Source organism: Prionailurus bengalensis, chromosome A1 (assembly GCF_016509475.1).
Source record: "Prionailurus bengalensis isolate Pbe53 chromosome A1, Fcat_Pben_1.1_paternal_pri, whole genome shotgun sequence".
In the NCBI taxonomy this organism is placed as follows: domain Eukaryota; kingdom Metazoa; phylum Chordata; class Mammalia; order Carnivora; family Felidae; genus Prionailurus; species Prionailurus bengalensis.
This window is the reverse complement of record NC_057343.1, coordinates 124689097-124711568: the sequence shown is the minus strand read 5'-3', so window position 1 is coordinate 124711568 and position 22472 is coordinate 124689097. Positions and strand designations below refer to the sequence as shown.

At 37.0% G+C, this 22472-nt stretch overlaps 1 protein-coding gene across 5 annotated transcripts in view; it reads left to right on the top strand.

The window, feature by feature from the left end:
- The first annotated feature begins 7292 nt into the window (after positions 1-7292).
- SLC38A9 (solute carrier family 38 member 9) overlaps positions 7293-22472 on the top strand; it is an 84623-nt gene continuing 69443 nt past the window's right edge. Inside the window, exons 1-2 of one of the 5 annotated variants that reach the window (XR_006298811.1) lie at positions 7293-7430; positions 20539-20685. Coding sequence is in view for 3 of the 5 variants with exons in the window: in XM_043590546.1 (XP_043446481.1) it covers positions 20573-20685 (113 nt within the window). In the remaining 2 variants the exon portion in view is untranslated. Of the gene's footprint in view, positions 7431-8260; positions 8371-20538; positions 20686-22472 lie in introns of those variants that run through there. The other 4 variants (XM_043590546.1, XM_043590526.1, XM_043590531.1 and 1 more) reach the window with 4 other exon arrangements.

Here is a 22472-nt window from a genome sequence, read left to right as displayed (position 1 = left end):
TTCCTGCATAGCTGTTTCTAAAGTACCTTTAATTCAATATAATCAATATCCAAAAGTGGCATAATTGTGGGTGGCATATTCTGCTCCCCTTCAGAGAACTCTGCAGCTATTAAAAAAAAAAAAAGAGGATAATCTCTATATATTGCAATGGAATGATCACTAGGATCTATTTTATTAGAAAAAGACAGGTTGAGGGGCGCCTGGGTGGCGCAGTCGGTAAAGCGTCCAACTTCAGCCAGGTCACGATCTCGCGGTCCGTGAGTTCGAGCCCCGCGTCAGGCTCTGGGCTGATGGCTCAGAGCCTGGAGCCTGTTTCCGATTCTGTGTCTCCCTCTCTCTCTGCCCCTCCCCCGTTCATGCTCTGTCTCTCTCTGTCCCAAAAATAAATAAACGTTGAAAAAAAAATTAAAAAAAAAAAAAAAAAGAAAAAGACAGGTTGAATAACATGTCCAGTATGCTAGCATTTACCTAAAAACAGATACATTTGCTTACATTTTTTTAAAAAATGGAAGGATACACCAAAATTTATAAAAGTACTACTTATGACAAAAAAAGAGGGAACAGGTTGAGAAGGATAAGAATATGTGCTACACTTCCCTGAGCAAGTAGATTTGATTGTGAAATCATACGATTGTTACACAAAATTATAAAACAAAACTAAGTTAAAATTTAAAAACCAATATTAAATTTCAAAGCAAAGGAAACAAAGACACATAAATACATACTGAGTTAATGATTTAGTCACACAATGAAAATTATTCCAAGTGATCCAAAATACAGTAAGTTGACCATTTGTCTTTAGTGGGACAAAAGGCGAAATAACATACACAAACCTGCAAAAGTAAACTAATTCTATAATCATATTATTAGTAATAAAATTATATATAATGAAATTAATGTTGTTTAAGAACTAAGATTTTCAGTGTAAGAGAAAAAAGATTGAAATAGAAAATCAAAGAGGGTAAGTGATAATGCTATTTTCCTAAGTGTGAATTGAAAACAATAGTATGAATTCATGATATACAATCTCCTTTACGTAAATATATGTTTAAAACAAAAAAGTATTTCCTAACTCTTTCTATTGAAAAAGCCTGGAAACAATGACCAACCCATTAGCAAGGAGCTGGCCAGCATACAGACTGTGGTTCTAGATACCATTTCCCATTACAAAAAACCACCTCTGGGGGAAAAAACAGATACCAGCAATATGGTTGGAAATATACAAGATAAGTCTGAAACATCAGCTTGCACCAAAAAGTAAGAAAGCTTTCAAAAATTACCAAAGCACTGCAGAGCCAAATGAAATGGGTTCCCACTAGTCAAATGCAGGACAATTAGGGCATCAGAGTGAAAATGATAATAACAGATTATAATACATTTAATAAAATAAAAACCCATACATATGTACTGGTAATGTATAAGTAAAGAAAAAGGAAAACAAAGCTTTTTCTTACAGCAAAATGTTAACTAATACATGTAGAGTTTTGTGGGTTTTTTTTTTTTAAATCATCGTTTTGCAACCATCACAGTAATATTTGAATCTGGCTTATTAAACTCGTAGCAACAGTATGGTGAAGAAAAGGACATTAATAAGGTCTTAAAGTGTCCCCCATAAATTATTTATTAATTATAAAGAAAAAAACCAGTAACTGTAGAATGGAGAAACCAAGCAGACACCATCTTAACCAAGGGATCAAAGTTGAAGTCATCATTCTGCTTATCTATTGTTACATAACAAGCTCCTCCAGGAATGCCTGGGTGGCTCAGTCAGTTAAGCATCTCATTTCAACTCAGATCATGGGCTGAGAGTCCTGGGCTCGGAGCCCTGCTCTGTTCTGACGGCTTGGAGCCTGCTTTGGATTCTGTGTCTCCCTCTCTCTTTGCCTTTCCCCAGTTTGTGCTCTGTCTCTCTCTCTCTCAAAAATAAATAAACATTAAAAAAATTTTTTTAATTAAAAAAAAAATAACAAGCTCCTCCAAAATTTAATGGCTTAAAACAATGTATTATTATCTTTCAAGATTCTGTGGATTGAGTGGGCTCAGGTAGTTACAATCAGATGTTGTCTGCAATTTATTTCACCTTAAGTTCCCAATTTAATTCTATTAAATATTCAATATGGCCTCTTTACTCGGATCTCTTGGCCACAATAGTTGGAAAAGCTGGGTGTTGGTCAGGCATCTATCTCTCTTTCTTTGAGCTACCCCAGAGTGAGGATTCCAAGTGAACAAACATTCCAAAGACAGCATTCCAAGAGATCAAGTCAGAAGCTGCAAGGCTTCTTCAGACCCAGAATAAGAAAAAACAGTGTCACATTTGCCACATACTGTTGGTTGCAGAAAAAAAAAAATCACAGAGCCAATGGAGATTCAAGGAGAGGGAACTACATGAAGCCATGAAAACCAGAGACATGGTTCACTAAAGAGCTTGGAGACTAGGTATCAATGATGACCAATATGCCCGTGTGATACTGCAATTTATACTAAGAAATATATATTTGGTCTTTGACCCCTTTCTGTCACAGAGCTAAAACTTTGAAATTTCTTAAGTGATGAGAGTGATAAAGATATCTTTTGTTGTGTTAATGAAGTAACTTTTGGGCTACTCTCAAGTATGGGATTGGTTGCCAGTGGAGCCAACCATGTATTTAGAGGGTTGAAATTTTCAGTCCCTTCACTCTCCACCTCTGGCAAGAAGAGAGGGGCTAAAGGCTGAGTTCAATCACCAGGGGCCAATGATTTAATCAATACTGTCTGTGTAATATGAAACCTACTTAAGAACTCAAAAGGATGGAGTTCAGAGAACTTCCAGGTAGATAATAAGCACATGGGAATTTGAGGAGAGTGGTGCACATAGACAGGGCATGGAAATTCCATACCCTTTCCCCATGGGCATCTCTTCCCAACTGGCTGCTCCTGAGTTATAGCCTTTTATAATAAACCAGTAATCTACTAAGTAAAATGTTCCTCTGAGTTCTCTGAATCACTGTAGCAAATTAGTCAAACCCAAGGAGAGAGTCATGGGAACCTCTGATCTATAGCCAGTTGGTCACAAGTACAAGGAACAATCTGTAGTTTCAAGGGGTGTCTGAGTGGAGGAGAGGGGGAGAATTCATGTAGGACTGAGCCATTAACCTGTAATCTGGTTCAATGTCCAGGTAGATAGCATCAGAATTGAGTTAAATGGTAGGACACCCAGTTGGTGTCTAAGAATTGCTTGATAGTGTGGGAAACTCTATTCCCGTTCTGGAATTGGTATTAGAATCTTTATAATCAGTGAATATCATGTGCCTCATGATATGATGCAGTGAGAAAGACTCTACAATACTGCTGTATTATTCCTACCAAAAATGCAAAACTTGAATCTAATCATGAAGTAACATTGGGTAAATTCAAAATGAGGGACATTTTACTAAATGGCCTATACTCTTCAAAAATATCAATGTCATAAAAGGGAAAGAAAGTCTTAAGGACCCATTCCAGATTAAAGGATCTTAAAGAGACATGAAGACTAAATGCAATGTGTGGTCAATCCTGTGTTGGGTTCTGGATGAGGAAAAACAAAACAAAACAAAAATCAAAACAAAGCATCTTATGAAAGACATTATTGAAACAATTGGTGAAATTTTCATAAGACTTTTAAATAAGAGCATTGTGTCAATTTTTTAAAGTTCTAGTTTTGATCATCATTGTGTGAAAATCCTTTTTTTGGGAAATATATACTAAAGAATTTAGGAGCAGAGGCATATGGTGTGCAATTTAATCTCAAATGGTTTAGGGAAATACGTGCGTGTACAGAGAAAGAGAGAAAGCAAGGAAATGGAAGGAGAAAGAGAAAGAATAAAAAAAATATGACAAAATGTTAACAATTGATAACTGAGTAAAGAATATATATTGGAATTCTTGGCACTACCTTTGCACTTTTTTTGTAAACTTGAAATTTAATATATATATATATATATATATATATATATATATATCTTCAAAGGATTGAAACACATCAAATATATGTATTTTTTAAAAATTTTTAATGTTTATTTTTGAGAGAGAGAGAGAGACAGAGAGAGACAGAGAGTGAGTGGGGGAAGGGCAGAGAGAGAGGGAGACACAGAATCTTAAGCAGGTTCCAGGCTCTGAGCTGTTAGCACAGAGCCTAACGCAGGGCTCGAACTCACAGACCGTGAGATCATGACCTGAGCTGAAGTCAGATCCCTAACTGACTGAGCCAGCCAGGTACCCCTCATCAAATATATTTTTAATGATAAAAAATAAAACCAAAAAAACCTCATTGGTCAACTTTGCAAGATGCTAGGCAACCAACTCATTTTGAAAACTGGTAAAAAGAAAGATGCAAGTATTTATACTACATTTCCCAAACACATTTTACCTTGGGGTAATCAAATCATGGAGAAAAATTCTTCTCCTTAGAAGAATTCCAATTAATACACAAACATCTCCACTCTGGATCCTCTAGGCCAATGGTCAGGAAACTATGGTCCTGGAGACAAATCCAGCCCAGTACCTGTTTCTATAAATTAGAATACAGCCACTCCATTTGTTTACGTATCATTTATGTTGTCTCTATTTGTGCCATAAAGACAGAATTGAATCATTGTTGACAGAGACCATATGGTCACAAAGCCCAAAATACTTACTAATGGGCCCTTTATAGAAGAAGTTTGACAATCGTTGTAGAGCAGAAAAATAATGTCTAAGAACTGCAGTTCCCAGCCAGTGAGAATACTACAGGGAACCCACAGGACCCCACAGAGCACAGTATTTTAAATTTTTAAGGAAAACAGAGAGACATCTGTCAGATACCATGTGAAGTAGCACCTTGAGATAATTCAGTTTATTTATTTTTGAGACAGAGAGAGACAGAGCATGAACGGGGAAGGGCCAGAGAGAGAGGGAGACACAGAATCGGAAGCAGGCTCCAGGCTCTGAGCCATCAGCCCAGAGCCCGACGCGGGGCTTGAACTCACAGACCGCGAGATGGTGACCTGAGCCGAAGTCGGACGGTCAACCGACTGAGCCACCCAGGCACCCCGAGATAATTCAGTTTCAATATTAGATCAAGTTAATTTTTTTGGATAACATTGTATCTGTCAAGTTGAGTTTTCAGTGGTTGCTATGATCTCAACCAAGCATTGTGCAAAATCTAATGTGAGTACAACTCTTGATTTCAGCTCAGGTCATGATCTCACGGTTTTTAGGATCAAGCCCCATGAAGGACTCTGTGCTGACAGTGGGGAGCCTGCTTGGGATTCTCTCTCTGCCCCTCCACCATGCCTCTACTACCACTCTCTCTTTTCCTCTCAAAGACAAATAAATAAACATTTTCTTTAAAAAATCCAATGTGAAACAGGAAACAAGGATAGTGGTATCTTATCTGATTTCAAGAAGTTATACAGTGCCCAATAGATGTATACATCCCACTAGTAAGCAATTAAAGCTATTTAAGAATGAAATAAAATATTTTTCTTTCAATTTATGTATGTATTTTTAAATGGCTACTGAGTTGTTAGGACATAAATGCATATTAATTTGTTTGGACCTAACTATTTAGTAAACTTGGTGACTAAAACATTTGCTTTAAAGGCTTTCAGACAAACTCACATGGCCTGGGGTGGGGGTGGGGGTTGCTTCAGTTCTCGGGAGATTGCAAGGCAGGCAAAACAAAGGCAAGCCCTTGAGCCAACCTTCAGGGAACCACAAGATAGGTCAAAATGCACAATTACAATTCCTTGAGAAGAAGATCCCTATTGCTCCCTCAGGTACTTGCAACTAGCAGGAATGTAGGCTGCTGTCTTCAGGGCGACCTCAAGGTGGACAGTAAGAGATGATCATAGACCTCTCTTGCCAAAACTCAGCAGTCTTTTCTAAAATGTTTCCCTAGTTGTTTTACATTTTTTATTAGATGCCAGAGTCCCAAAAAAAGTTGATTCTGGCAGTCTTGCCAGCTTATGTACTGCTTTAACAGAGAGAACATGTTCAAGTTCCCTAATCTGCTATTTTCATTCATGTCACTCAGTACCATTCACTTTTGTGCTTTTCAGTCTTGTCAAAATTATCTTCTAGACCTGGAATGCAAAGAAAGAAGAGAATTTTGCTATCACTGAAATTATCAAAAGAATGTTCTGCTTATTTGAAGGCAGGCTAAAGGGTAATTGCAAAAAGATTTTTAATAAGGACACCATTAGCAAAATAACTTTTATCTGCCTTAGAGGCAGTACTTCTTACATCATCTGCCTTGTTGTCAAGCCCTCAATAATACAGGCACTGTTTGGTGGTGTTCGAGAAATCAGGTTTTGGAATAAGACTTTTAGAGCATCAGGTTTTAAGTCTGACTCTTCTGCCATTTAATAGTTGCTTGGCCTTGGGCTAGTTACTTAAATTCTATAGGGTTGTTCTCATGTTTGTAAAATAGGGATAATATACATTTCTAGAATCATGGTGGAGATTTAAAGAGGTATTATATGTAAAATGCTTGGCACTCAATATCAGCTTTTAAATTTGGATTTGTTACTTTGGATTATCACATTACAATGCACTTGTGGGTTTTTTATTGTTTTTGTTTTTATGGTTGTTTTCTTAAAAGAGAAAAAGATGCTACTGGCTTCCTATGTAATGGCGTAGGTGATGCTATATGCTTTCCAGGGGACTTTGATTGGGCTGACATGTTACAACATGCACACTCATTTTACTTAGATTATAGGTTTATTTGAGGTGGCTTTGGGAGAAACTACTAGGGATGCGGAGACGGTGCTAAAATATACCTCCAAAGCCCCTCTTTCAGCATGGAGACAAATTCGTCAACGCATTAAAATAATAAAAGAAAACAAACGCAAACAACAACAAAAACCTAAGTGTCCAGACATGGGAGTGAGAGTGCCACCCCAACATTTTTCAAACCAGTTTTCCTTGTTATCCGTGGGATTCAAGCACGTGACGACAGTACAGAACACTAGCCAGAAGGGCCTGTGAAAAGAGACTGATAATGGGAGGTCAGCCCTTTCCTACGTGACCTCTGGAAGTGTAAAGACTGCAGGAGATGGCGTTCCTCGTCCTCGATGCCTTTAAACGTAAGGGAAGCATCCCACACAGGAACCAACAGCAGGCAGCAGAGGAGACGAGATTTGCGTATCTTGACCGCCCCACCTCCTAAAGCCGGGAGAGGGGCTCTGCGGCGAAAGGCGCGTTGGCTCTCGCAGAGGCCTCTGGGAGTTGTAGTCCTCAGGGAAGGGAGGTTTGGCAGCGACGCCTGACTCAGTGCGCTCAGAACTCCATCCCCCGCCGGTCCCCGCGGCCGAGGCTGTTGTCTCTTCCTGTCCAGGGGAGGAGAATCCCTCCTGCCTCAAGTTGAGTGGATTTAGGAAAGGGTCTCCGTTTTCTCGCCCATTTTTCCCAGATTGAGGGCTTGGCCGGTTCAGGTAGGCCTAGTTCCCTAGTTTTTCAAAATCACCCCTCGGGAGGGAGCGGGGAGTGGGGAGTGGGGGGTGGGAGGAACAGAGGGGAAGCGGCGGGAACCGCTGAGCTTGCTGAAGAGCCGGCTGTCATGGGGAAGTTCTTTGGTGAAATGCGCCCAAACAGTTGCTTCTTGGGGGAGCGTTGAGGCCAAAGTCGGGACAGAGGAGACCACCCCGGAGGGGAGACGCGCGCTCCTCTCTGGGCTCTGGTGACTCCCATCCGATGGGGGCTGAGAGAATTCGAGGGGCTGTGGGGAGTCGGTGCCTGCTTGAGCCTTAAGGCAAGGCAGGGTGACTGTAGGTAAACACCCGGGTGAGGGGGAGAATTGGGGTTATTGCGGCAGTGGGAAAGCCTTTCCCTGTCCCAAGTAGGGAAGAGTTGGATAAAGCAGATCAGGGAAGAAACACCCTTGTGCCTTGAGCGAGGACCACAAATGGGTTGGGGGCCGAAACAGTTAAATCCTTGCCACACTTTTCCTCAGCTCAAATGTGAGACACCGTGTCTTGATAGTAGGTGGCTTGACATCTTAGCTGTCTTAGAATAATAGAGCTGGAAGAGGCCTTTTAGAGTATCTAGTCAAGCAGGTTCTCCTCACTCTACAGATGAGGAACCAAGGTCCATCGAGCTGGAGGAACTGCCTCCCTTACCACCAAATAAACAATTAATGGCCAACTTGACTAAAACCTAATTTTCAGGACTGTCAAGCAGTGCTTTAATCTATTGCTGAGATCAGTAGATCAACAAATTGTAACCTGTTGCTTCTCCTTTTTTCTTTTTAATGCTGACATATGCAAAATAACAAGAAATCCCTGAAGGGAACGTTTTGAAACTTCTCAATAGGTCAAAGAAACCCTTGTCTTAAGTTGAAGAAAAATCTCTACAAACTTCGTAGTAATATAAAAGGTTGGTAGTAAATTAAGATGTCACCTTTCCTTTCTCAATGTATGCCCACTTGAGCTCTGAGAACTGTAGCCTTAGATTTTTTCTTTCTATCTTAAATGCTGAATATCTCAGTCATATAAAAATAGTATGCTAATTGACAATACCCTAAATATTTACAGTAAAGGGTAAACAGCACGGGAATACCAACCTGAATTACAAAATAAAATAATAATTTATAGTATTTTTTTGAAAAGGAGATATCATAAAACTTAAAAAAAAATCATTAGGAGGATAAAAACTTCTACTAGGCCTGCATTTTATAATACACTTAAATTTTACTTCTCCATCAGCGTTCTTATTGCCTAAACATAACTTGAAAGCATTTAGTGTTCCCATTGTGGGTTCTTTGGTGCAATTGCATTGCTCTGGCTGCTAATTTCTTTTATTAGACTACATTGACCTCCAGCACTGTCAAATTTAACACCTTTTGAAGCATTTATCGATCAGTTTGGAAACATGTTTCAATAGTCACATCAGAATTGAAGCATTGCAGTTCTTATTGACTGACCATTACCTGATTCATACAGAAGAAGTTTAGATAAGTTTGTTACTGGACTTTTTATAGCAGGTAAAGACTTACATAGAGGAAAACACATATACACAAAATAACTTATTTAACCAGGCTGCCTTTTTAATGATATGGTTCCACTGGCTTTTATATTGGCAATACAGAGGTGGGTAAACTATTATAAGCATTGCTATGACCATTGCCACCAGACGTATTTATTTTTTATAAAGTTTTATTAGAACACAGGCATGCTCACTCATTTGTATATTGTCTTCCGTGCAAAAGGACATAGTTGAGTACCTGCTGAGATCATGTGGCTCAGAAAACCTAAAATGTTATCTGGCCTCTTACAGAAAAAAAAATTTTCCATGCTTGCTCTGTTAAACTGAAATGTAATTACAGTATCTGAAACTACCATATGCAGAGGTATTATTACTAATTTTCAGTCTCTGAGGAGGAACATATAAATACTTGTATAGTGAGTGGGTCCACAATACTATTGACTCTTAAATAACACAGGTTTGAATTGTACAGGTCCACTCAGACATGAATTTTTTACAGTATAATACTATAAGTATATTTTCCTTAAGATTTTCTTAATAACATTTTGTTTTCTCTAGCTTATTTTATTGTAAGAATACAGTATATAATACATACAACATACAAAATATGTGTTAACTATGTTATCAGTAAGGCTTCCAGTCAAAAGGGGTTATTAGTAAAGTTTTGGGGGAGTCACAAGTTACATGTGCATTTTCAACTAGGGGCGGGAGGGAAGTCGGTGTCAGCAGCCCAACACCTGCTTTATTCAGGGGTCACCTCTACATTTCTTTGGGCAGAAATGAGTGGGTACTATTACAGATTGATCCTAGCCTCTTGGCCAGATACTATAGCCATCCTTTTGCAAAGAATTGTGAAAGGACATTTCTGAGCCTAGTGTGGAAAAAGCTGACATCCTTTGAAATGTACTGATATAGTCAATACCTTTTGAAAATAGTGTCATATAAACTTTCTTTGGTTACTTCCTATGTCCTTTTTATGGAGAAAAGTATTTTTCAGCACAGGCATCAACAAGCAGGTCAGTAAACTGTTATTTTCCTATTGAGACCCCATACTGAAACCAATTTTAAAGTCCATGATTAGGGACTCATTAAATCACTTAGCTTTGACATTAATAGCCTTTCTTCTGGGACTTTTATTTTATTTTATTTTTAAGTTTATTTATTTTGAGAGAGAGAGGGAGAGAGAGTGCACATGCTGGGGAGGGGTAGAGAGGGAGAATGCATGGTCAGGATAGAGTCTGACCTGGCTGGAACTCCCAAAACTGAGATCATGACGTGAGCCAAAATCAAGAGCTGGACGGTGTAACTGACTGAGTCACACAGGCACCCCTGGAACCTTGTTTTCAAACTCAAAGGACTGAGTGAGATATTGGAAGTGAATATATCTGTATATGTCATTTTGCATGTTTCGCTCCCTATTATCAGTGTTAGGTCTATGACAAATTGATGGTATAGAGCTATTTAACATTTCAGTTAATCATTGATAGCACTATTCTGTGTTATTATAGTATTAGCTGTGGATTGCTAATTTACCTCTCAACCTAATTTATCAAACTTCAGAATACCTAGTAGTTCTACTTATCAAGACTTTCAAAAAGGCATTACATTTCCTTTGAAATAACATTGTTGGGATATTTGAAGTTCAAGCTAATTGACTAATTGAGGCAACTGAAAATTACCAATTTCCTTACAATTCTTGGTATTTACTTGAATATTATTAAATCTTTTATTGAAAAGCACTAGGGACTAGATCATTGAGATACCAATTTTCTGCTTGTTTGGAATAAAGAGCTAATTTGACAATGCCACAAAATTTCAGATTTGTTTAGAACAAATAGACGTAAGTGATTAAACTGGAACCTTAATATCTAATCTTGTATGCCCCTTGTGTGTTCCTTAACTTTGATTTTCTTTTTTTGGTAAGACTGACTGAAATCAAAGGATCTTTCTAGATTTTTCTCATTCTGGTGGCGCTTGGGTGGCTCAGTCGGTTGAGTATCTGATTTTGGCCCAGGTCATGATCTCACGGTTCCTGAGTTGGAGATCCACATCAGGCTCTTTGCTGACAGCTCAGACCCTGGATCCTGCTTCTGGTTCTGTCTCTGTCTCTGTCTCTCTCTCTCTGCCCTTCCCCCCCCCCCAAAAAAATAAATAAACATTAGATTTTTCTCATTCCGGGGTTTCCTAACATTTAATCTTAGCAAAAGTATTATCTCCAGGAGTTACAAGAATCCTCTCTTCCTAAACTCAACTTCATTCTCAGTTTAGCATAGGAACCAATACCGCAGAAAGTATTGGTTAAAAACATTAAGTTGAGGGACACCTAGGTGGCTCAGTTGGTTAAGTGACCAATTATTGATTATATCTCATGTCATGAGCTCACAGTTAGTGAGTTCGAGCCCCTCTTTGGTTTCTATTCTGGCAGCACAGAGCCTGCTTGGAATTCTGTCTCTCTCCCACCCTCTCTCTCTCTCTCCCTCCCTCCCTCCCTCCCTCCCTCCCTCCCTACCCCGTTCATGCTCTCTCTCTCAAAATAAATAAACTTTAAAAACAAGAAACATTAAGTTCAGGCAGACATTGCAGTATACTGGAAATAACATATGGGACCAAAGTAACCTGGTTTCCGTCCCAGCTATGGCTTCATTAGCCAAGTAATACAGCACAAGTTATTTCTGAGCTTCATTTTCTTTTTTTTATAATTTGAAGGTTATATATACATCTTCCCAAATTCTAAGGATTAGTTGCAATTAAACATTTAAAACTTAGGCCAGTAGTAGGTGTTCAGTAAATAAAGGTTAGTTCCAACTCCCATTACTTATTTATTGGTGTGTCTTTTTCTCAGTTTTTCTCCAAAGTGACACCTAGTTTTCTTCTTCAGAAATTAATTATTTCCTTTAGGTCTGTTCTCTTTGTGACAGTTCAGTAATCCTTCAAAGCTCAACTTCTTTATCTTTCTTACCTTACTGAGTTTACTCACTTTATACTAAAGTCATGTAGATATGTCAGCTGATTTTATTCAGGCCACTAAGTTAGGCCAAGATATAATGTTGAATTTTGTTAGTTACTTTTAAAAAGCCAAAAAATAGGGGCGCCTGGGTGGCGCAGTCGGTTAAGCATCCGACTTCAGCCAGGTCACGATCTCGCGATCCGGGAGTTCGAGCCCCGCGTCGGGCTCTGGGCTGATGGCTCAGAGCCTGGAGCCTGTTTCCGATTCTGTGTCTCCCTCTCTCTCTGCCCCTCCCCCGTTCATGCTCTGTCTCTCTCTGTCCCAAAAAAAAAAAAAAAAAAAAAAAAAAAAAAATTGAAAAAAAAAATAAATAAAAAGCCAAAAAATAAAATGATAGTTATTATTTCTTGAATACTCATTGTGAGCAAGGTACGTTACGTACATTATCTCATTAAATCTCCAACTCTGTAAGACTAGTACTTTTATTATCCCCCACACCAGTGAGTCTTAGGGAATTTAAATAAGTTGCCCAATCTTAGCAGAGCCAAGATTCAAATCCAGGGAGTATGACATGAGCTTTCAACTCCCACACTTTACTTAATAAATCAGAGTAGGCCACGCCCCAAATTAACCATTGTATATAATTCAAATAAAGGAATACCCTGGCAATGCTTTCTGAAGATAATTTTATCAGTTTTTGGAGATTGAGGAGCAATAAGGTTATGTTTCCTTATCAATATTAAATTTTTTTCTCTAGCATTTCTTAGCAATTCTATTGATCACTTTTCTCCCACTGTATACAGATTTCATTAAGCTTAGTTTTATTAAGTTCAGAAATAACAGCAAATTTCTGTACAGAGTTAAGCAGTACCTGGCATGCTTTTAAATGTTTACACAAATGAATTTATAGATTTTTAGAAAAATTTTTATGTGCCTTAGATTTTCTTGAATGAATTTCCCCCTGTTTTTTGTTTGTTTAGAGAGAGAGACCACAAGCAGGGGAGAGGGGCAAAAAGAGAATTTTTAGCAAATTTCATGCTCAGCATGGAGCCCAACATGGGGTGTGTTTTTCTCAGTTTTAAAACTGATCCCATGACCCTGGCTTCATGACCTGAGCTGAAATCAAGGTGCTCAGCTGACTGAGCCATCCAGACACCCCCGCCCCCAGTTCTTATATTCTTTTCAATAAAAGGATACTAGTTGTCTGACAATCATCTTTTCAATTCCTAAAATATTTAATTTTTGAAATTTGAGAGAATGTTTTAAAAGTTCTGTAAAGCTAATAACTTGGTTTTTTTCAGGAGGCAAATTAATGCTGTGACTGAGATTGTATCTGCCAGGGGTTTGTTTAAGATAGATTCACTGTGGGAATTTCACAAGCCAGTAGTATACAGGATAATGTCTCTTAATAAGCCAATAAAGAAATTACATACTCCAAATCAATGATAGACTATCACCCTGTTGTTCAAGACAAGGGGGGCATGAAAGGAATAAAGTCCAAATTTAGTTAAGGTATACGCTTTGGAGTTGGTACTTGGGAAAGACAGCTTAGTCAACCAGAGCTAATGTCCTTTTGCCTGCGCAAAAGTTAAAGTCTCCTTCCTATTAAAGCGCATTGCTAAAGAGGGTCATTGTCCCTGTTAATGGGCAAGATGATTTTCGGCACTGCTGTACCAGGCTTTTGCCACTACAGATAAAAGTGGCCTTTACCTCAGCAGGAGCTAATTGCCCCCAGGTATTTGCAGAGCTCTTTTAGATCAGCAAAGAACTGCCTTGCCTACAGGAAACATTCTGATAGTCCTTACATACTTGCTATTTACAGTACAGATGTCCCCATGCCATAGTTGCTTTCTCATAGGTTTTTATTGATAAGCAGCTGAGCTACTGAGTTCTTACCAGTGAAAACAGACAAGATGATGACATCCTGACACAATTACTTCATTCTTCTATCAAAATGACTTTACTTCTAAAACTTTTTTTTTCTTTGTCATAAAGGGATGGATTAAAACAAGTTTACTTAGATTGTAAACGCGTAGATTTTAAATCATATCAAACCAATACACGACATAACTTCTCTACAATAGCTTTATTTCTTTCCCAAGTTTTTAATACCTATGTCCACCTTAATTCAGTATGTATTCTTCATTGATATATTATATAGAATATCTTCTCTCTATATCCAGGGAACAACTTTTTCAAGTTAATTTGTCACTGCAGTTTTAAATTAAGGAAATTTGTTAGGACTATTACTCCTAGTTTTATAATTAGTGGTTCAAAGTAATCTTGAAAACTACTGCTTATTAGTTTTAAAATTTTAAACCAAACAAGTCAATTGAATTATTAATTCGTTTTATTATGTAAAGGAAGGAACTGAAAGATTAAGTTTATGTTTTTGCTTCTCAACTAACTCTGTTTTGGTGAAATTACTTTGTCTCAGTTACTTTCATCTTAATGAAATTTTAACAATTACCACTGAATAATGTACACTTGATATTCAGGATCATTTCTGATGCTTCACATCCAAATATGTAAATTGTGAATCTGTGTTTTAAACAGTCAAGTAAACTTTTTGCCATAAAAAAAAATAAATCTTGCACTGATCTATTGCAAAGCTAATTTCGGAGCTAGGACAACAATTGGTGTAGATTTTAATTAGAAGTGAAATGATGAACTGCAGGGTGCCTGTGTGGCTCAGTTGGTTAAGAATCCAACTCTTTGTTTCAGCTCAGGTCATGATCTCATTGGTTTGTGGGTTCAAGTCCTGCGTTGGGCCCCATGCTAACAATGCGGAACCTTCTTGGGATTCTCTCTCTCCCTCTCTCTCTCTGCCCCTCCCCTCCTTGCTCTCTATCCCCCTCTCTCTCAAAATAAATAAATAAACATTTTTTAAAAATCTTGCACTGATATATTACAAAGCTAAATTGGAAGCTAGGACCAGCAATTGGTATAGATTTTAATTAGAAGTGAAATGATGAACTGAAAATCAGAATGGTAATTAACATCTTACTAGGTTTTATTATGTAAGTGATTTAGGATAAGTTGCCTAATTTCTAGACTTCTATTGGGCTGGATAATATTTTTTAAGTTTATTGAGGATGGGAACCATGAGTTAAAATTTAGGGACACCAGGGTAGCTCAGTCCGTTGTGTCTGACTTTGGCCCCGGTCATGGTTTCACAGTTTGTGAGTTCAAGCCCCACATCAGGCTCTCTGCTGACAACTCAGAGCCTGGAGCCTGCTTCAGATTCTGTCTCCTTCTCCCTCTGCTCTTCCCCTGCTCGTTCTCTGTATTTATCTCTCTCAAAAATAAATCATTTTAAAAAATTAAAAATTTTTGGGGTGCCTGGGTGGTTCAGTTGGTTAAGCATCCGACTTCAGCTCAGGTCATAATCTCACAGTCTGAGTTCAAGCCCCGTGTCCGGCTCTGTGCTGACAGCTCAGAGCCTGGAGCTTGCTTCAGATTCTGTGTCTCCCTCTCTCTCTGCCCCTCCCCTGCTCATGCTCTGTCTGTCTCTGTCTCAAAAATAAATAAAAAACTTTAAAAAATATTTTTAAAAAAAATTAAAAATTTTTTTTCCCTTGGTACCTAAGTACATTGTAGAGGCTCACTGAGAAGTTTTGAATGCATATATTGTTCAGAGTTTGCCATTACTCAGTATTTTAGTTGTCTCATCTTAAAATAATTATTTTTACTTGTGTACTCTGTATAGGAAGATACAGAAATAAAGTCTTTTATGATTGGAGATGATAGTATTTTGATTTCTCTTTTTTTGAAAAACCACCATTATGTAAGGTACTACTTCAACATTATTTGTTTGTCTCTAGTAAGACTAATAAGTTAATGAGAGCTTTGTCTTAAATGCTGGGCAGGAGAGCAGAAGAGAGAAATGGAAAGAAAAGACAGAGGAAAGAAAATGCACATGTTCTGGGAATAGAATATGTTGCCAACATCCATGTCAAACTTATTAGTAGCATTTGACAACATTTGCCTACCTCTCTCTACCTCATTACTGCAGAATTTTTCACTTGGAAAAAAGAAGAAAACCTCAAGAGGCTGCATATGTAAAAACACAAGTTTTGTCATTTATTTTCAAAGAGGAATAATAATGTGTTGGAACATTTAGTTTCCCATTACAAAGTATTAAGTATAATATTCATTAGTTCATGTAGTTTTCAACCACACTAGTGAGGTAGATGTTATTGTTTCAGTTTTACACATGAGAAAATAGATTCATGGCAGTTAAATGGTTAATCTTAAATTACATAGGTAGTGAGTGACAGCTAAGGATTGCTTACTCAAAAACCATGTTTTCTTTCTACTCTGTCATACATATATATTTAGAAAAATAACAACAGCAGACATAGGACTCCATTAAACAAATACAGCACCAATAAAACTTTACTTGTTAAGTCATCTGGTAATAAGAAACAGAAGAAAATGAAAGAAGACAGAGAAAGGGCAAAGAACAAGAAAGAAGCACAGCATAGTGACAAAGAGTACAGGCTCGGAGCTTACACTGCCTGGGTTTGAATTCTAACTCTTCCCCCTACCTATTAATTTTGTAATTGGTTAACTTCTCTGTGCCTTGTATCCTTATTTATAAAGTGAGCCTAATCATAATAACTTATAGTTGAGGAATAAAGGTAAAGCACGTGCCTTTAAATGTTAAAGCCTATTTATTTCACTTTACGGAATTTGCTGTTGTGTGTGTGTGCTTGTTTGTGAAATACAGCATCCGTACAGAAAAGTGCTTAATATATGTCTAATTGTAGAGCAAATGGCCATATAACCAGAATCAAGTTGAACAGTAGGATTTGCCATCACCATATAAGGTCCTCTATAGTCCCTCCCTATCACAACCTCTTCTTTTACCCCCCCAGAGCAGGAATTCTCAACGTCAGAACTTTCGACATTTTGGGCTGGATAATTCTTTATTGTAGGAGGTATCTTGTTCATTGTAGGATGTTCAGCATCCCAAATTTACCCACTTGGTCTAATAGCACTTCCCCCAGTGATAAAAACCAGTTGGGTGGGATCAAATGCCTTACTGTATCACTCTACAACTCTCCCTTCTATGTACAGAGACTGTAAAGGGATAAGGGTAGAAGCAGGGAGCTCCATTAGGAAACTGTTGTAGAAATCTTGGTAACAAATGATGGTGGTCAGATCCTGGATATACTTGAAGAGAGAGCCAACACTATTTTCCTAATAGATTGAATGTACACTGAGAAAAGAAGTCATGGGAAATTTGAAGGATTTTGGCCTGATTAACTGGAAGAATGGAGATGCCATCAATTGAAATCAGGAAAACAATGGGTGGGGTAGTTTTTTGGGAAATAATTAAAAGTTCAGTTTTGGACATACTAGTTGTCTGTATATCCAAATAAAGATGTTAAGAAGTATGTATGCATATATCAAATCATTATTATTCATCTAAAACTAATAGTGTTGTCTATTATATTAATTTTTAAAAAGCCTGTTAAGTAGGCAGTTAGATATACAAGTCTGATATACATGTTAACATGGAAGTGGTCATTGTCTAGATCAATAGAACTTTGTACAATGATGGAAATGTTTTATAGCTACACTGTGCAATACGGTAGCCACTAGCCACATGTGACTATTGAGCACTTCAAATGTGGTTAGTGTAACTCAGATACTGAATTTTAAAAAATTTAATTGTAATAAAAAATTAATTGTAATTAATATAAATCTGTATTACTATAAATTAATATTAATAATACTAATATTAATAACCATTTAAATTAATATAAATAGCTACAAGTGACTAGTGGCTGCTGTATTATATGACATGAGTGATGTTACATGAGATTGGGTAACTACCTGTAAACTGAAGGCATACAGAGAAGAAAACCTTGGGATTCTGCAGTTTTAAGAATTCTGGGACATAAGAAGCAAATAGTAAATGAGACAGAAGGAGGAGGGACCAGTGAGATATAGAGAAAACCTGGAGCCCTAGTGAATCTAGTTTATTAAGGAGCAGAGTGATCCCTTATGGGACTTATTTCTGATAGGGCAAGTAAATTAAAGACTAAAAAAATGACCAGTGGGTATAGGTCATTGGTACTGTAGAACACTTTCTGTGTAGTGATGGGGAAGATAGCCTGATTAGCATGGGTTTAAGAAAGAATGGGAAGATCTTACCTACTTTATGTTTTCTACTTGTCCTACCTCTTTTATGTTTTTCTTTCTTGCCTTTGTTTAGGTCTGCAATTTTTTTTTATCATTCTCTTTTCCTACTCTACTAGATTTTAAGTTATATACTGTTTTCTGTTTTAGTAGTTACCTTTAAAATTACAACATGCATTCAAAGTACAGTGTTGATCCGGACAATACAAGGACCTTAGAACACTGTGAGACCATTTGACTTTTTTTCCCTTTGGTCTGGAATTTTAATTCTTTTTTTCCCAGTCTTATGATAAGATTGTTTATGAATTCTGCATGGGATTTGTTAAATTTCTTGTTATCTTTTATGAATTCTGGAAAATTCTCAGCCTTTATCTCTTCAAATATTACCTCTGTTATTTCCCTTCTCTCTGTTTCTCCAATTTCATGCATGTTAGACCTTCTTATTCTTTCTCACATGTCTCTTAACCCATCTTCCACATTTTCTGTCTGTTTTTTTCTCTCTCTGCCCTTCTGGATAGTTTCTTCCGATTTATCTTCTAGTTCATTAGTTTTGAACTTTTTTTTTAATGATTATTTTTGATATAGGGAGAGTGAATGGGGGAGGGACAAAGAGTGAGGGGGGCACAGAATCCGAAGCAGGCTCCATCCAGGCTCTCAGCTGTCAGCACAGAGCCTGATGCAGGACTGGAACTCACGAACGATAAGAATAAAAAATTCTTAATAGCAAGTTGACAATAAAAGGAAGAAACCCTCTTGAATTTAGTTTCTATGATGAGGAAGACATTGTGCTTACAATCTTCTTTTTTTCTTTGTTTTATTTTATTTTATTGTTTATTTTTAAATTTTAATTCCAGTATAGTTAACTTACAGCATTGTATTTAGTTTCAGTTGTACAATATAGTGATTCAACAATTTCGTATTTAACTCAATGCTCATTAAGATAAATATATTCTTTAATTCCCATCACCTGTTTCACCCATCCTCTTGCCCACCTCCCCTCTGGTAACCATCTGTTTGTTGTCTACAGTTGAGTCAGCTGGGGCAACTGGGTGTGTCAGTCACTTAAGCCTCTGACTCTTGATTGTGCCTCAGGTCATGATCTCACAGTTCCTGAGAAGGAGCCTTGCCTCGTTCGGGCTCTTATGCTAAGTGTGGGAACTTCTTGGGATTTTCGCTCTTCCTCTCTCTCTACCTCTTTCTCTCTCCCTCTCCGTCTCTCAAAAGTAAATAAATTTTTAAAAAAGAGGCTGTTTTTTGTTTTGTCACTTTTTTCCTTTGTTTGCTATTTTGTTTCTTAAATTGCACATATGAGTGATATCGTAAAATATTTGTCTTCCTCAGACTGGCTTATATTGCTTAACATTACTCTTTGTAGATCCAACCATGTGTTTGCAAATGGCAAGATTTCAATTCTGGGGGGCTGAGTAATATTCCACTGTATATATATCTACTTTGTCTTATATATAAAAATAGGTAGCATAATTGTTTTCTGATCTTGTTTTCATAACCCCTAAAGTTGAAGTCTTTATGAATCTATGCTGTTTCTTCTGGTTCTTATGAATAGTCCTTTATTTCTTTGCATATTAGGTTATTTTTGACTGTGCTGTTCATTGTCTTTGAAAGATTATTAGCAGGTCTTCTTTGAGGCATACGATTAAGTTGTGTCCTCCCAGAAAAGATTTACATTTGTTTCTAGCAGTTACTTAGAAGCCCTATTAGGCAGGTTAACTTTAAATTATATTCACAGCTTTAAATGTTTTGACCTCCTTGCAAATCTACATGAAGCACAGTTTGTGGTATATAACACTTCCCCCTCTGAAGATGCATGCTTGTGCGTGTGCACATACACACTGCCTGTGGCAGTGTCAAGAAATCTCGTCTGTAGTTCCATTGTGAGGGAGTGAGACACTATTACCGCTTGTTAATCCCTAATTTGATGGTAAAGCTCTTTGTACTCCCAGCTGTGTTATTGGAAATAGAGGGGATGGTGTCTTACTATGTCATTCCTTACTTTGGGTGAATCATAGGTTTTATCTTCTATTTCTCTAATACTTCACATGGCCTTGAAAACCTCAGTCCCTTTTCTCCTGGTACAACAAATATTCTCTGGACAGAAGCATTTTCTTGAGCTGTTTTTCATCATTATTTTTGATGCTTTTCAAAAGAGGTTTTCTGTATTTTATGCAATAATTTAAATTGCTTTCTGCAGGAAAATGGGCCCAAATAGGCTAATCTGTTTTATTACCGGAAATGGATTGTTCCACTTATTTTTAGTTAATCTGAAAAATAAACAGTAACTCCATTTCAACTTAGCGAATTTCTGATAAAATATTTTAGGCATATACCTCATTAAGTAAGGTATCATCAGCAAACTCCTATATTTTTCCAGTATCTTTATACATGCAAATGTATTACTAGTAGCAAAATAATTTTTAATTTTTTATCCATTCTGATTTATATAGGACTGACTTCATCCGTGCTTAGAGGCTAAGAAAAATGGCAAATATGGATAGTGATTCTAGGCATCTTCTCATCCCTGAAGTAGATCATGAAATAAATCCTGGACCTATGAATATCCAGTTTGATTCATCAGATCTAAGATCCAAAAGGTAAGTGTTTAAAATAAAACATTTATTTCACAATTAAGGTTTTGTTAAACTAGATCCAATTATATAACAAAAATGTATAGCTTTGAATATAAAATATCCAGTCCTTTGAATATAAAATATCCAGTTTCTTAATAGCTTCTGTATGTTTGTATGTGGGAGAGAAAAAATATGAATACTATTTCCTCTTTTGTATCCGATTTTTTTTGACTCAGCTTACCATCTATGTTGTGGGAGGGGTTGGGGTAAGATTTACAGTGAGATGCATTTATGTAATTCATTTAACAAATATATTTTGATTACCTGCTTTGTACAAGGTAATATGCTAGGTGCTGGAGATAAAACAGTAAAATTAAATAGTCTTTATCCTCACTGAGTTTAAATTCCAGCAGATAGTTTAAGACAATTTGAGTTTAAATTTTGTTTCATTGCATACCTTGAAAGCCCAAAAGAATTCACTGAAAAATTATTATAAATAGAGAATTCAGTAAAGTGGCTGTTTACAAAATAGGCAAAGATGAATAGTATTCTAGTAAGAAAATGTAATGGAAGAAAAGAAAAAATATATGAGTAATATTTACATGTGCAAAATTTGCATGATAGGAACTTTAAAATACTACTGAGGGATCTAAAGTAAGATTCAGAGTATTTTTTTCAAATCTGACATGCTGATTATGAGTTGAACTGTTCTTTTTTTTTTTTTTTGGTAATACAATACTAAGATAAACTGCTACCAGTACATCAGATGTAATAGTCTCTTAGGACTGAGAATGTGTTTTTTTTTTTTAATTTACCGAAAGAATTCTTGAGCTTATTTTTTTATTTTTGGTTATTTTATCATATATCTCTTATGCAATTATAAAAATGAAAATATAAGCAAAATGTATCAGGTAAGATATTACTAATGCTTCACATTTCGAATCTGATTCTTTGCAATCAGTTTTATAATTTGGTGTCATCAGAATTGGTTTTTTCCCCTCCCACACACAATTGTCCTTTGTAACATTAAGAACATTAATAATGTCGGGGCGCCTGGGTGGCTCAGTCGGTTGAGCGTCCGACTTCGGCTCAGGTCATGATCTCACCGTCCGTGCGTTCCAGCCCCGCATCGGCCTCTGTGCTGATGGCTCACAGCCTGGAGCCTGTTTCCGATTCTGTGTCTCCCTCTCTCTCTGACCCTCCCCCGTTCATGCTCTGTCTCTCTATGTCTCAAAAATAAATAAACGTTAAAAAAAAAAAAAAAGAACATTAATAATGTAGTATTTGTTGGAAGAATTTTGTTTCAAATCACTGACACCTTCTTTTAGTTTTGATGCTCGCACTTTCCTGATCTTACCAGAAGGTGTCACCAAAGGTATTCTGGCAATATCATCGCTTATATTTCTTCTTAAATGGTCCTTAAATGGTTTGATGAGTGAAGTGACCAGGAATTACAGTTACCTGTCATACCATCAGGAATAATTACTTTTATGACTGCCACCTGGCTGACAGTGATTAAAAGGTCTATGGGATTATGGGATGCATTCGTATTTTAGAAATGTATATATGTTAGAATTGGTAAAATATGACATATAATGAAAAAGCATAATTTGCACTCAGTGGAAGGATTCTAAAATACAATAATACAATGTCATGCTCTTTAATTTTAGTCCATAATTTAGTGTTTCCCCCAGCCCCAAAATGCCAGCAGCCAATTCCAAAGTTTATGCGGCCCAGGAATTTCACTACTTGTAAGCATGAACTCACGATGTCAAATAATATATGTACAAGGTTGTTTAATGCATTATTTT